General features: G+C 40.3%; 1 protein-coding gene across 2 annotated transcripts; it reads left to right on the top strand.

Annotated features, from left to right (window-relative positions):
* Positions 1–131: 131 nt before the first annotated feature.
* Positions 132–14,545, top strand: MTERF3 (mitochondrial transcription termination factor 3). 2 transcript variants are annotated; one of them, XM_061448060.1, is made up of 8 exons: positions 132–301; positions 807–1,155; positions 3,320–3,472; positions 4,435–4,624; positions 7,723–7,870; positions 9,102–9,173; positions 11,919–12,080; positions 14,294–14,545. In XM_061448060.1, the coding sequence occupies exons 2-8, from the start codon at positions 828–830 to the stop codon at positions 14,486–14,488; spliced, it is 1,248 nt and encodes a 415-aa protein (XP_061304044.1). In that variant the 5' UTR covers positions 132–301; positions 807–827; the 3' UTR covers positions 14,489–14,545. The 2 variants fall into 2 exon arrangements, with proteins under 2 accessions (XP_061304044.1, XP_061304043.1); XM_061448059.1 differs by lacking the exon at positions 132–301 and having other exon boundaries at positions 457–1,155.
* The last annotated feature ends 415 nt before the right edge of the window (positions 14,546–14,960 follow it).

The raw sequence follows: 14,960 nt of genomic DNA on the forward strand, positions 1-14,960 counted from the left end.
TCCCGCTGTGGCGACGCCGCCGAGAAAAGCGGCGGCACGCCCGCAGCGCTGAGGGGCGGAGCCGGCACAGCCTCTTCGGCGGCGCTCTGCGCCCACGCGGCGAAAGAGGGCAGAGAGAAAAGGACCGGAGGCGCTGGAGAGAGGCGGAGCCACACCAGCCTTTGAACAAGCGGTGGAAAGGACCCTTTTCTGCCCGCCCCCACACCCCCAGCCCTGCTCCCGAATGGTTTCACCCGAGTTGAGGGTGGGGCCGGACGCTACACACGTGGGCTAGGCCGCGCAGGAGCGGTATGAGGGGCAGGTGAGGCGCTAGGGGGTTCTTGGGAGCGGATGGCGGGGCCGGCGCTGTGCTCACCATTCCTCCCCTTCTCGCTTCCTCCGCCGGGCTCGGTGCGTGCGGAGCGGCACGGCCTCATTCCGGCTGGGAGGAAATGCTGCCGGCCTGCAAGGGGTGGTGAGCGCGGCCCGGCGTCCACCCGCCTTTCCCTCGCCCTGTGGCAGGGTGTGAGGCCGTCTGCACGGAGGGCCCCGTCTCTTGCGGCCACTTAGGTCCTGGCTGCGTTTCCCCTGTGTTCCCAAGGGAACTGCTATCATTCACAGCAGTTGGGCGGTGGCGTTTAGAGCCGCTTCTTCTCAGTTACGTCTTCTCCGTCTGTCCCGCGCTCAAAGCCTGGAAGCGGTACTTAGCGCTTTGTAGCGAGTAATTTCTGGTTTTAATGCGCAGGGAATTAACGCTTACGCTCCCAGCCCTGCGGGCGAGGGGAGACAGCGCCTGCGTTGCTCCTGAGCAGTTTCTCTCCCAGCAGGATACTGTGCTGAGGTGCAAGATGGCGTTGTGGGTTCGGCAGGTCCCCCACTGGTGTTGCCTGCTCAAAACAGCCCGTGCTGCTGAGTTTCCTCGGAGGCTGAGGAGCTGCAGCATTACCGCTCAGGCATATGCGTTTGCGCCTCTGGCTCTGCGGCCCTCTAGAAATAATACTCTTCTGTGGAGACTGCAAGCGTACAGACATGTATCTGTAGGAAGCTGTTCTCCGTCTGATAGTGCCATGGATGGATCCCTTTCTTCTCCTGAAAGTAACTTGCCTTCATCAGTAGAACAGGAACAAGCAAAAGCAAAACCATTACCTGATCTGAATGCACAAGTACTGTATAAAGGTAAGAGGCCTTAGGGATAGCATTTCTCCTGAATTTCTGTATCATACTTTTAGTATTAGCTCTCGTTCTTTTTTTTTTCTGACTGTTTACCTAAAATATTTTTCTGAAGTTCATGACATTCACTTGATGTTAGTCCCATAGGTAATGCAGAATTCCACTCTAGCATACGAAGAATACCTTTAAACCAAGATAAAGGTGTAAATATTTAGGTAAAAACGTCAGTCTGGATCTGCTGCTTGAAGGGCTTTTCATAACTCTACTTGCAGCAGCTGAGCATTTGCCTTTCTTTCATGGATGTGCTGGTACAAAATAAAGGGGTTTGTTTGGCTTTGGTGTGTTTTTTGAGCAAGGGTAGGGGAGGCCATCCCTGAAGCAGCTCGCGCAACATCAACCGTTTCTATCATCAAGGATGAACAACAGGAGGCAGCAGTGTGAAGCTTGCTTAAGCACTGCCCTGATGAGGCGGGCTCGTCCAACTGTCTCCTGAGAAAAGGAGTTACGTATAATGTCGCCTTGGTGGTGTTGCCCCGACGAAATTGCCTCACTTTTCTCTGTATCTAAGTGAGGATACAAAAAAAACCATCCTCTGGAAATAATTCTAGTATGCTGAGGAAGCTTGCTCTGGATTACTAAGTAGTCTTGTATGTTCAGAATCTGCTTTGAGCCCTGCCAACTTGGATCCTATAGAGCTTATTTTTGGGGTGGCTCAGAGCTGCAACTGAGATCTGTGTGTTTGTGCAGCTGGTTCTGGAAACAGTGCTGCGCCAGAACTGACAGGTCAGCCAGCTAATATGCGTCTGCACCTGTGGTGCAGTTTATCTACATGCCAGATTTTTACCTGCCAACAGGCTTGCTGTTGTGTATGTGTATGAGGAGCATTTTGCACAGTTGGCAGTGTATATAATGGAATAAACATAACTGCTAATTTTTATGTTCTTGTTGGTAACTTGAGGTATGTTTTCTCACAGGAGGTCTAAAGAAATTAAAGTGACAAAAAAAGGGGATCTGTACTTCCGGAGTAGATCTTGGTGTATATTTGTTCAGTCCTCAATAAGTTCAAAGAAAATATTTGATATCCATATAGACTCCTAGCAAGTTCTTATTACCATTTGAAGTGTAAACCTTGCTAAAAATATTTTACTGTGCTTTTATTCCTGAGGCTTTGAGAAAGATAAGTGGCAAGACCTTCAACAGCTATTGGGCTAGTCTGTGCAACTCTTTCTGGAACATTAGGATCATCTTACTTTAAAATCTGTCTTGGTACTTCTGGTGTGGCTTTGTTTTCTTGATACAGAAGAGTGTTACCCTACAAAGTCATTGTACAAAGGCACAGGGCAGAGAAAATCGTCATCCTGAAGAGTTTATAATTAGGGTTGTTGGTCAGTAATGGGTTTGGTAATTGAGGTGGACACTAGCAGCCAGCCTGCAAACAGTAATCTTGATCCAACTGCTGTGAGCTCCTGTCAATGGAAAAATACATCAATTTACAGAATTAATTATTATTATTTTTTTAAGAGCCCTGTGACATGGAACACTGAAGGGGAAAGAAGCATAATGATGTTCACTTGGAAAATCTTGATGAGTAGGAAATAGAGCTTTATTTCTTTAGCTATTAGAGGTGGTGAAGTCAGCAGCTATTCTGTAATGGATAAGACATGATAGCTTGGTTGGAGTTGGCTGTGAAATACCTTGAAAGTTAAAACAACTGCAGTTCAGGCATCAGAATCAGAAGAGGGACAAAAGTAATGGGCTTGTCAGATTATGAGAAATAATCTTTGCAGTAGTGTTTGATCTGGATATGAAAGGGCAAGAATGCATTTATAAAGCCATGAAAGATTCTTTTTCAAGAAGGTGATGTGATTTGTCATCTGCAATGATCAAGGCTGCAGACTGAAGGCAAGCTTGCTGGGTGCCACACTCAAATTTGAACACATGAGGAAGAGTTGATGGGCACTGACAAGGACGTGGAACAGAGACAAAAACTATCTGAGTTTTTGGAAGTAAAATCTGTTTTCTTATGTTGATAAATAATAATAGATTGGCTGTTCATCTCATACACAGTGTTCTTGCATTTTGAAATAGATTAAGAGATCTGTATAGCATCCAGTAGGAGCAGCACTGTCTTTCACAAAATGCATTTGAGTCTTCTATATTTGTTTCTTAGACTGGGATGATGTTCCACCTTCATCTGCTTTGGAGGAGATTTCTGAGGAAGAAGCTGTGCAGATCATTGCAGAACCGCTTCTTCCCCTTCAGTCTTCCACGCTCCGAGATTATGTTGATCACTCGGAAACTTTGGCAAAACTTGTCCACCTAGGTATGTATGGTTTTGTGTGGTTTGCCTACGTCTGGACCTTTGGAGGTTCTATAATTTGTGTTCTGATCTTACTGGTTGCCTTGTAAACTTGAAAACAGGCACAGTGACCAATGGCTAAAAGCAGCAGTTTCCAGGGTAAATAAAAGAGAGGGGACTGCATAACTCCTAGCAATGCCATATTACTTGAAGACAAATCTTGCTATTTCTTGCTCTTCCACAGCTTCCAGAGGTGGGGAGCACTTTGTGTAATTTGTTTGGTCCTTCTTTTGGATTCATTAAAGATGTTTTAATTTGCTGCAAAAGAAATTGCAGTTTTCCATCCATGGAAAGAAGGAAGAATAATTTCTGTGCAGAACCTTACCAGTGGGGCACAGCAAACTGGGGAGGCAAGAAGGAAGGAAAAGAACCTTACTTCTCATTAAAGTCTCTTAGAGTGTGAAGAGATAGATGAGCTCAAGGTTGCTGGCCACCTCCTTGTTCCCCAAAAGTGCAGGGAGATCTAGAAAGAGGTTGGAGAAATAGATATTTGAGGGGGAGATCTCTGTCCATGTAGTAACAAATTTCTACACGTGAGCCAGTATCCAAAGGCATTACACTGCAAAATTGTCCTCTTCCCTTGTATAAAGGAGTCGGGAATTCATTGTACATATATGTTCCTGTGCTACAGGAGTAGGTACCTATATGTGGCATGAGCTAGTGTACTTGATTCCTGACATGCAGGATTCACTGCAAATGCCTTCTTTAAAAAAAATAAACTCAGCAAAAGTGTCTAAAATGACTGCTTGTTTTATCTGGAATCTTTCCAGGGTATACAAGGTGCTGTGACCTTGCTGTGTTAAGCAATTTCACATATTATATCAATGCATAAAAGGAGTAGTCCTATGAATTCCAATGTGCCTTCGTGAAACATTTATAGGAAGTAGGGTCTGTATACAATTAATTTCTAATTTTGTTTGTTGTAGGAGTTGACTTATCACAAGTGGAGAAACGTCAAAAAGCAGGTCAGCTCTTACTGACCTTGGACTTTGAAAAAGATATAAAAAAAATACTTCTGTTTCTTAAGGATGTCGGTGTAGAAGACAATCAGATGGGAACATTCCTGACCAAAAATCCATACATCCTTGCTGAAGATCTGGAATCTTTGGAAACCAGGTAAGCCTTTCAAACAGCAGCAAGGCGCTAAGCGCTTTGGCTTGAAGATCTAGTTTCCTAGTTGGCTTAACCTTGCCTGAACTTGCATTGCTGCTGTTTCCTTTCTCCCTTGATCCCCAGCTCTGTGTTCCTGTGCCTTCTCATCAGTCAGCATTAACGTGATGATATTGTAAGTCGAGGCAACACCCTGATCCACCCGAAAATGGATCATTAACAAATTTTACTGCTCATCCCTGTTTCTCTGGCACAGAGGAAGCAGCTTGCCATCGTGAGCCATTTGCTTTACATGTGTCAGCTTAGGTTCCAAAGCAGTCCCTGACGCTTTATCTGAAGTTGTGGAACAGTATTAACTTCTTCAGCCATGCTTTGAGACCGCCCTTCTAGATAACATGTCTACCCATACCTTCCAAGTTCTGCTATAAAAGAAGCAGACCAGATCTCTTCTGTGTTTACATCTACAGCAGATGGTTTTGGTAACTTTTCTTTCATCATAGAGCTCAAACTGAGCACAAGGCTACAATAAACTAGTTTGTGTGTGTTCACACTTGTATGGACCTACACTGTTTCTCAGGCCATAAAATGGACTTTTATTCTTAAAATTACTCCAGACTGGCTTGCAATAATACACACTTTGTAATGAACTCAAAACATCTTGGTATTTAAAAATTCCAGAAAAGAATGTCTTTCTGCTTGGCTTTGCACTTAGTAGCTGTCCAAGACAGAAATCTGAAAATACAGCTTTTTTGGAAACGGGCACGTTAGCAGACTCATGTCTAATAGATCCAACTTTTCTTTTGTTCTCCTCTGTTCTTCCATCCTCCTTTCAGAAAAATATACCAAAAGAATCTGTGTCATTTTCCCAGCAATAGCTTTGAGTCTAAATGTCAGAGTTGCTAATACTCTTCAGAAGAGAGTACTTTTGGCATGATAAATATTCTGACTCTCCTGTGAAGTCAGACGTCAGCTGCTTTTCGATGACTGTCCTGTGGCACTGCCTAGTCAGTGAAGTAGAGGCTGAACAGGACAATTCCAATTTCTTCTTAGTTTTCTGCAGCCTATTTTTTCAGTAAGTTTATCTCTGTCACTGGTGAATGCTTTCCTACAAAGTAAGTGTGCTGTGGCGAGTGTGTGGCAGGCTGTGGATTGAATGCGTCTGAGATAGCTCTTTTGAAAGCCGAGTATCACCTTTGCATAAACACTTTGGTGCAGATGGACATGGTATTGGTTACATCACTTTGGAATGTTTTATTGCTGTGGATTCCATGTTGCCAGGAAACAAAACACAAATTTCAATAGATTTGGCATTTGACTTCAGATAAACACTGTAAAAGTCAAAACATTCCATAATTTATAACAATTCTGACAGTTGCAAATCGGTGTCTGTACTGCAGCTGCACCAGATTCTTTGTTTTATGGTGTTGTTAATTATGACTTGAAACTGTTAACATGCCACATAGAACTGCTGACCCCTGTAGTAGAACGAGGTGCCAACACTCAAATTTATCTCAAACTTTGGTCAGGTTGTATAACTGTGCTTTTTTACTACATTAGTTTCTAGAGTTAGATTATTACAGTCTTGCCATCCCTCTTTGAAGCTTCTTGCTTCTCCAGGATGCAAAGAAATGCATCAGGTGTGAAGCAGCATGACTTGTTAACAAGTGAAGAGAATCAGGACAACCAAGAGGTTTTATTTTTAATTTGCTCACTTAGCTGTATTTCTAGGATGCTTGGCAGTCGTGCCCTTGAAAAAAAAGAATGGAAGTAATATAGTGCAGCCAAGCTGCAGCATTCAAAACATAATGGGATAATTTTTGAAGGGCTAGCTATTTATTATTGTGTTCTGCATTTCTCCCCCTTCTTAAACTCGCTTTGTCTCTGTGGCTCCTGCAGCCGGTTCATCGGCACTCCCTGGAGCCTACGCTGCTACCTTCTGTGTTGGTGTGCCTGCTCAGTTAGGAATTGGTCCTCTAGGGCTTGTTCTTAGATCTTACATCTAGAGGTTTTTGGCTTGCAATTACCTCATTTTTGGGGGTTTGTTAAAAGAGAGGAAGGTTGTCGTGACTAGAAGGTATTTTTATTTTCTTTCTCTCCACAAGACATGATTTAACACGCAGCCCATTTTTTTTGCCAAATATCTGCTTCTGCAGAATGTTCTGCAATCTATTTAGTATTTTAATTACTGCCAAATAAAATTGGTCCTTGTATGCTCTAAGTTCATCTGGCAGTAAATACTTCTGTATATGCTCATCTATAACCAAAGGAAACTTCTTCAAATTATAGTTTGTTTGACTTTTATTTTTTGTAGAAGGTGGTACGTGGGTCAGTAAGTCTCTTTATTGTATGTGCTGTACTTCTGACCCCCCTTCCTTTTTCTGGGAGCTAAGGCAATAATCTGTTGCAAGTAGTACTTGAAATAGGATTTCACTTTCAATGAATTGAGCAAGTTTGGAAGTTTATTATAAAACCTTTAGTCAGCTCCTTTTCCTTTCTGATAACCAGATGTTTTGTAACTAAATCCTTGGACCAGTGACTGAAAGTAGGGACCTATTGTAATAAAAGTAACTTCAGCTGATTTAGAAATGTCTTTTTGGACAATTTCTCTACAGATAGCATTGTTGTATGATATTTCTGCTCTAGTGCTATTGGCAAAACAGGGATGTGTATGAGTACAGTACTCCGTTCTTTCAAAAGTAGAAATGGAATTCATTAAAATAGCAAAAGGTTGTATATATCTTCTTGTCCATACCCTATGATGATCCATTAATGTGCTTCCAATCCAGAGGACAGGCTGGTAGTTAAACATAGGTTAACATAGTTATCTGCTCAAGTACAGCTGGAAGGAATTAAAATCTGTCTTCAGTATTGACATTCTGGTGCTCCGAGGTTTATTTTACTTCTAATTAATTGAAAGGGGATGGTATTTTGCTTTTACGATAACTGCAGATTTCTCCCTAATTATTTTTGGCAGGGTTGCATGTTAATGCTAGAACATCTGTCCGTTTATAAGATATCACTGAGGAATTTAAGCAAGTACTGAATAAATGGAGGCAATAAAATTTTCATCACTGGATTTTATTTTGTTTTTGCTCTCTTTCTAGAGTGGCTTACCTAAAATCAAAAAAATTTGGTAAGGCAGAAATTGCTCAGATGGTCTCAAGAGCTCCGTATTTGCTGTTGTTTTCAGTGGAAAGACTGGATAACAGACTGGGTTTCTTCAAAAATGAACTTGGTTTCAGTGTAAAAAAGGTAAAGACTGTACACTGAAGTCTTCAGGTATTTTGTTAGTGATAACTCTAAGGCCTCTAGAACATGAATACTTCAAGTGTTTGGAGGTTATCCACAAACACTGGTAACACAGAGGGTTATGGGAGGATAACATGATTTTAACTGTCTGCAGAAGCAATATGGATATCTAACATTCAAAGGTTCTTGAAGATGATCTGCTACAGTTATTGTCAAACAGGTATGTGTGTGTCCAGCTTTGTTATCTGAGCTGGGTCAGAGTACCAAATTCATTACTGAAACAGGAAGCAACATTTTTAACTTCTAGAAAATTAATTGGCTCTCTTATCTCTTTAAGATACTGTAACATATTAACTCATTTGTGGAAAAAATAGTCTAATCTGTGAATATCACATTAAACTAAATGCCAAATCACATGCTCATCTAGCCCCTGGGTTCACTTGTGAGCACTTACCACATTGCATGCTTAGCAGGTGTTTAGCACTGTGCTTTGGGATCTTCAGAGGGGGTAGTACCTGGATTTCTGGGAATAAGTGGGCACTGTTAGTTGTTTCCTTCACTAGCTGGGGATTGCAGTCAATGTCAAGTTCCAAGTGGAATCTGGTGTTCTTCTATTGGCTTCTATTAGCTCAACAGTCACATAGCTGTCAGTGCCTGTTGCTAGCATTTACATGCTTGAGGTAGATCTCTCTGGAAAAGGGTTTAGTAACTGCCTTGTACTCAGGGTGGATTACAAATAATCACACATTTTAGGGCTTGTGAAGTAATTCCTTGTGTTGCCATAATAATGAGGTTAAACCATATCCTGAGATAGACAAATTCCACTGCAGCTGAAAAAATCCTTTTATAGCCTCTATCAGGTAGTGTTTTGTTTGCTTAATAAATAAATAAATAAATAAAGGTGGGAAGCACAACTTGAGCACCGAGAGAGACTGGGCAGTTGAGTGTACTTTCTGCTTTTGGGTTATCATGCTTTTACTCCCTTTTCCTGACTTTTACAACAGTTCTGTTAGGTTTTGTTTTCAAAAAAAAACGTATTTTTGCATCTTAATATACTGCTGCTTAATGCAAACTCATCTTTGGGATAGAAATAAAATGAAATGTGAGTGAAAGTGAATCCTCTTCCGGCTGGGGGGAGTAGGAGAGAGGTTTGTATGAGATCTCTTATCTTTCGTTCACAGATTCACAAGCAAGCTTTCAGTAATAATCTATCTCTTGTTTTCCCTGACTGTAGACAAAGGATTTGGTAATCCGTCTTCCAAGGCTTCTGACTGGCAAACTAGAGCCTGTAAAAGAAAATCTTCAGGTGAGCTTATTAATAGATATTAGAAGTGTATTGTGTATCCACATAGTTTAAGAGTTGTCAGAAGATAACATTCCTGTAGAATCCTGTGCAGAAGTTAAATGAAATCATTTTAGTGGGGATATAAAATAACTGAGGGTTTTGTTAAACAATATGTTTTCCGTTATAGCTTGCGAGTTTACAAGATACATGGAGCAGAATCTTATTCTCTACTCTGATGTAGGTTAGAGTCCCTTCCTGCCAAAATTGGTATCTGATGACACAAATTGTTACCTATTTCTTTACAATAAGTGGAAAAATAGGGCCTGCTTCCTCTTTTTTTTTTTCCCTTCTCTCCCCTTAATTATTATATTTTTTTGCTAACTTGGATTGTCCATGAAGATTTAGAAGTAAGAAATGTGCAATTGATTATTTTCCTCTTGGCAGGTAGCTAGTCTGCCAAAATGTGCATTTGACACTTATTGTCTGATAGCAGATGGTCGTTATTAACAACTGTTGGGTAAATAACTTCAAACCGTAGGGACTCCTTTCCCTTTTGAAATGTAACTATGTATTGGTTTGATTATTGTGCTGTAAAGCCATCTAGGCCAAGCAGCATGATGTAGTGTAACAATTTCAGAAATCCCATTATCCTGTAATGCATAACTATGGATTAAAATGTATAATTTTTGGACAGACTCACTGCTCTGGAACTATTAAGCAGTGGAAATCTTGCAATATGAAATGTGTGTGTGTGTGTGTGTGGTGAGGGAGGAGACTGGAAAGTAGCAGACTGTTCCAATTAAAAGTGCTTTCTTTTTAATGAACATTGTTTCCACAGGCTAGGGATTCAGTATAATGAATGTGTTTTTAAGATCCTCAGTCCTATGCAACTATCTTGTCTATCTACCAAAAAGTGTGTAGTGTAGCATCCTTTTTTTTAACGTATTCTAGAAAGGGAGGAAAGATTTTTAGACCCCCACTATTCAAATCTTCTGCTACTTAGCAGCTCCAGCCTTCAGGAGGTTGGATGTCTCGGATTCAGAATCTGTGTCCAGACCTGTATGTCCTAAGCTGGTGATGGGCAGGCAGTACTCAAAGTGAAACCACAGACAAGTAATTCAGAAGTGATCTGGTGGTATCCCTTGTTCCAAGTCTGCTGTCAGCTGCAACAGTTGTTCTAAGTAACATGGTTGTCAAAAGATACCAATCATGGACTAAATGAGCTGGAGGATGGCTTATTGCAGCCTCTGAAGGTTTCATCAGGTACAATTAGATTCACTGGTGTGTAAAACTGGAAAGTTTGCATTACCACTGCCTGTTGTGGGAATCATACAGAGTATGTTGGATATTGCTGGGGCTCACGCAGTAAAAGTGTTAGCATATGTGATCTAGAATATTAGTGAATTTAAAGGTTTGATATCAAACTGAGTGCAGTCAAAGCAACTTACACTTGAGCTTACTGCTCATGTCAAGAGAGCTGTTCCATTTCACAGAGTAGAAAAGAAAAACCTAAGATTCTTGCCACAATTACCTCTACAGCGGGGCCAGCTATTTAACATCACATCTTACTCTTGTATGTTAATGCAGTAAATAAACCTCTTCCAGCTCAGATCTGTGGAAGACGTCGCTAAAGTGCAAACACATCTTTTCATCCTTGAATGCTGTCTTAGCTGAGTAATATTTCATGTGATATGCAAATATTTATAAAGCAGGTAAGAAAGAATGAGGAGTTGAAAGACCTGGTTATTTGCCTCTAGAAACAATTTCCTGTAAGGACCTGGAAGTCCTAAGGTAGCTTCAAAACCCAGATCCTAAACCCAGCCCTTTGTATTTGCCAGGCAGTTTTGGCACATCAAACTGGAAAAACGAAAAGCACCACCTTTTTGGCAACTGAAAAAGTACCTAAGTTGGATTTAAAAGTCTGGTTATGTTGACTGGCAAGCACACCCACTTTGTGACTGAAAACAAGCTGCTTGTAAATGTCACTGGAGAATAGAAGAAATGGCTCAGTTACCAGACACCCTTGTATACTGAATTCCTTTCTCAACAACTCAATGAACTGCTTGCCATTCTGCACTTTGGGAGGAGTGCTCATTGGTTTACTGAAAAAATGTGTTTTGTTTTCATTTTAGGAAACCATAATTGAAGTCAAGGCAGTCTCTGAAAAAGAAATCTTACTTTAGACATTCACCAACTGTAAAATAAATTGAATACACTGTACATTCTGCACATCTCTTTCAGGTTCAACAGACTTCAGCTGAAGATGACAGGACTGAAATTAAGCTCCCTAATATAAAAATCTAATTTGGGTACATTAGTGAAATAACTAACACATTAACAAAAGTAGTCACTAGCTATTTGATTGTTGTGTTTTACAAAGCTCAACAGCTCTACAACTAGAAAGTCAGTCTCTCTTGACAGCTTGGTATTGAATCTGATAAAAAATGCTTAGGGGAAAATTCTTATGCTTGTAATGTCTGTGCATACTTTTTGTTCATCTCTCAGACAAGGTGAAAAATACATAACATTCACAGAAGTAATCTTTACTCCAGGGATACTTCATAAACAAATTACACTTTAATCCAGAACAATAAATAATTTTCACTGACTTCAGAAGAACGAGTGGCAGATATTATTGTGGGTTGCGTCTTGTTGCTGTGGGACAAAGGGTAGAAGAATTTTGCATCAATTTATTTCAGTGGCACATTAAATTAAGCTAAACTTGCTGTAGCTGACTTTAGAAGATAAAATTGTGCTCTTTTTCAGGTTTGTCAGATTGAACTTGGCTTTCAAAGGAATGAAATTCAAGAGATTGTGTTTAAAACCCCCAAGATTTTAACTGCAAGTAGAAATAAACTCAAACAGACATTTGACTACTTACACAACATAATGGGCATTCCTCACCACATGCTTACTCGCTTTCCTCAGGTGAGCTGTTTATCTGGGAATAAACTGTAGGTACTCTTTGCACAGCTGCTTCACTCCTTTGGTGCGGAAGGTGGAACCTCACTGTATGTAGGACACACATGAATTATACTTGTCCGTGACTTTTACTCTAATTGGGGTAAATTTTATTCGCAATTTGGCAACCATTGAGAATTCCAGTGTGCATGCGCCCTTCTGCTTCCCCTGGCACAAGTGACCCCACCACCACCACCCTCAGTCTTGTGAATTTTTAAGTTTTCAGCAGAAAACTTCAGTCATGGTCATCTTTCCTGGATTCATTCAAGATCAGTACATACTGCCTGCTTAAGGATTCCTTGTCCTCAAATTCCACCTAAGAGTCACAAGGGAAAACAGATCACTCATGCATATATAACATTTATTTCAGATTTGTCTACTTAAAGAAAAATAAATTCTACACATCCTAGGTTCTGGAAATATAGTTTTAGGTAAGAGAAGTCCTGTGTGTTAGGCAACCAGATTCTTACTGACCTTCCTAGTGCTGTGTTGACAGCTAAAAAAAAATCACAGGAGTGAAAATAGATCAGTTTCTTGATGCCTATTTTGTTTTTATCTGTCTCCTCTTTCTGTTATTTCCTCACAAATTAAAAGTTAAAAGCATTAGTCATTTCATCCAGTGCTGACATGCAATCACACTGGCTTCTTGCTAGGAAAAAAAAGCACAAATTACATCTTCAGAACTGCAGTAATTTTCTTTCTAAAGCAAGACTCGTAGGGAGTCTCACTGTCTAATCTAGCTGGCTAAAAAGCTGAAATTAGATGGTGAAATCAAACTACTCCCCAGGATTTTCAGTACTTGCTATTTAATGTATCTTTGCTTAACAAGGATCCTTGTTTTAAGTAGAGTGTCACTTTTGCCCTCCTTGACCGTTAAATGACCCCAAGTCTTGCTTACTTCCTTCTCAGTTGTCTTATTGTTGGCTTTGTGGTGGTTCACCTCATTTTTTTCCTATTATTCGGAAGAGCAAGGAGAGAGTATACTCTATTCCTTGTTCTTGATGCAGGCACCCTTTCTCTTCCCTGTTCTTCCCTTCCATCCTCAAAAACTGAGTTTCAGGATATGGCTAATGCAACTCTGCATATGGCCTGGCCATTAATTTGTGCATTCACAAATTCACATACTTGTTTCCATCTGTTGTTGCTTCTATCCTGAGTAGCAGTAATGCCTAAAATAGAGGCATACAGGATTTTTTTGTTACACGCTCTCTGATGTTTCAGCAGCAGTTGTAAACATCCTTCCTGTCAGCCAGCTCTATAAATGGTGATGAAGGATTTTTTTTTCCTTTTTTTTTCCTGACTCCCTCTTAAAATTCAATGAAGGCAGAGGACAGTTTTGCTTTCTGTCCTAGTTCAAATTAGTTTGCATCCTTATGCATCCTTCCTTCAGTAGTGTCTCCTTTTTAGTAAAAACTCCACTTGATTTCATTGCTTTAGTGTTCATATTTTCACCGTTATCTTCTCTAAAGCAGCATCTCCCTTCAGTTGTACTTCTCAGAAATGCAGTTAGATCTCTGCTTTTAAGACTTCTTAACTGCATCCTTGTCTTCCCTACTTCTAGATGTCCCACTGATTTATTTCATTTTTCCCTTACCATTGCTTTTGCCTTTGACTGTCTAGAATTCTTTTTGTGACAAGTATCTTCAAAGGTAGGCACTGCTGTGCCTTTTGGCTGCATTATGAGAGGTGACACAGACACTCCTTTTCTGTTGCCACTGTGCAGGTTCACTCTTTTGTGGTCACCTGCTCATTTCTTCCTTATGATAATGCTTATCTGAATCTGTCTGTATAAATAAACGCTTCTGATAGTATATGGAAAATACTTATGTATTCCTGCTCCCTGTTTCTGAATGTCTCCTCTCCATTTGCTTTTTTGTGATTACACAAAAATAATATAGCTAACCTGTATAAACAAAAAACCTAACTGACTTGAGAGTTGTATCACTCCCCCATTTCCCTTGTGGTGTGTGTATGTCAGCATATTGAATGGACGCATTTATTTAGAATTTAAATAATTTATATATGAATGTAACCTACCTGATGTTTGACATAAATGAGAAGATGCAAATTATTTTGCTTCCTAGATCTTCAGCTTGTTAAAAATAATGGTCTTATTTTAGATTCTGAAATACCAGTCTGAAATTTAGACAACCTAAAAGATTCTTTCCTATGTTTCTTAGGTTTTCAACTCAAGACTATTACGAATCAAAGAAAGACATATGTTTCTTACGTTCTTGGGAAGAGCCCAGTATGACCCAGCACAACCCAGCTACATCTCTCTGGACCAGCTAGTATCCTTGCCTGATGAGGTGTTTTGTACAGAGATTGCCAAAGCTTCTATACAGGACTTTGAAAAATTCTTAAAAACACTTTAATTAGTAGCACATGTAAAAAGGAATAAAGTTACGAAATAAACATGTTTTATAAAATTATTCCCTTCTTAATTACTGGTTTAAGGAGTTGTTACTTCTGAAACATTTGTAGGATTTAAAGGCTCACAGTAAGATTCTTCAGAATGTATTTCAGAAGGATTGAGTGAATATGTTGATTGCTACTGATGCAATCCTTGTAATTAATGTCTAACTTCAGAGTGAATGATGCAGCACACTAACAGAAAAGTAAATTTAAGTGGATTCTTTCTTATTCTTTCTTCCCCCACCCCCCTCAGTACTTCCAGAGGTCTAGGAGATGGAAAAACTGGCTAGTGGCTTATTCCCTGTCTCACCCTTTGTCTTCTCCCCTTCACCCCCTCCTCCCAGAAGTTACAATAACAAGCTAATGCAGTAGAGAAGTGACATGTTTGCGTGCTATTATCTTAAGAGCTAGCAATGTTATTCTTTTCCGTGT

Source organism: Pezoporus flaviventris, unplaced genomic scaffold (assembly GCF_033815535.1).
Source record: "Pezoporus flaviventris isolate CSIRO_AGI_PZ_B2104156 unplaced genomic scaffold, CSIRO_AGI_Pfla_v1 ptg000007l, whole genome shotgun sequence".
Classification (NCBI taxonomy): Eukaryota; Metazoa; Chordata; class Aves; order Psittaciformes; family Psittacidae; genus Pezoporus; species Pezoporus flaviventris.

What these genes read in the sequence shown, in the direction of transcription:
- MTERF3 (XM_061448059.1), top strand. Translation starts at nt 717, where the DNA reads ATGCGCAGGGAATTAACGCTTACGCTCCCAGCCCTGCGGGCGAGGGGA. An exon ending in TTGGTTTCAGTGTAAAAAAG is followed by an intron (nt 7,871 to 9,101) that starts GTAAAGACTGTA and finishes CCCTGACTGTAG; the next exon opens with ACAAAGGATTTGGTAATCCG. An exon ending in TGCTTACTCGCTTTCCTCAG is followed by an intron (nt 12,081 to 14,293) that starts GTGAGCTGTTTA and finishes TATGTTTCTTAG; the next exon opens with GTTTTCAACTCAAGACTATT.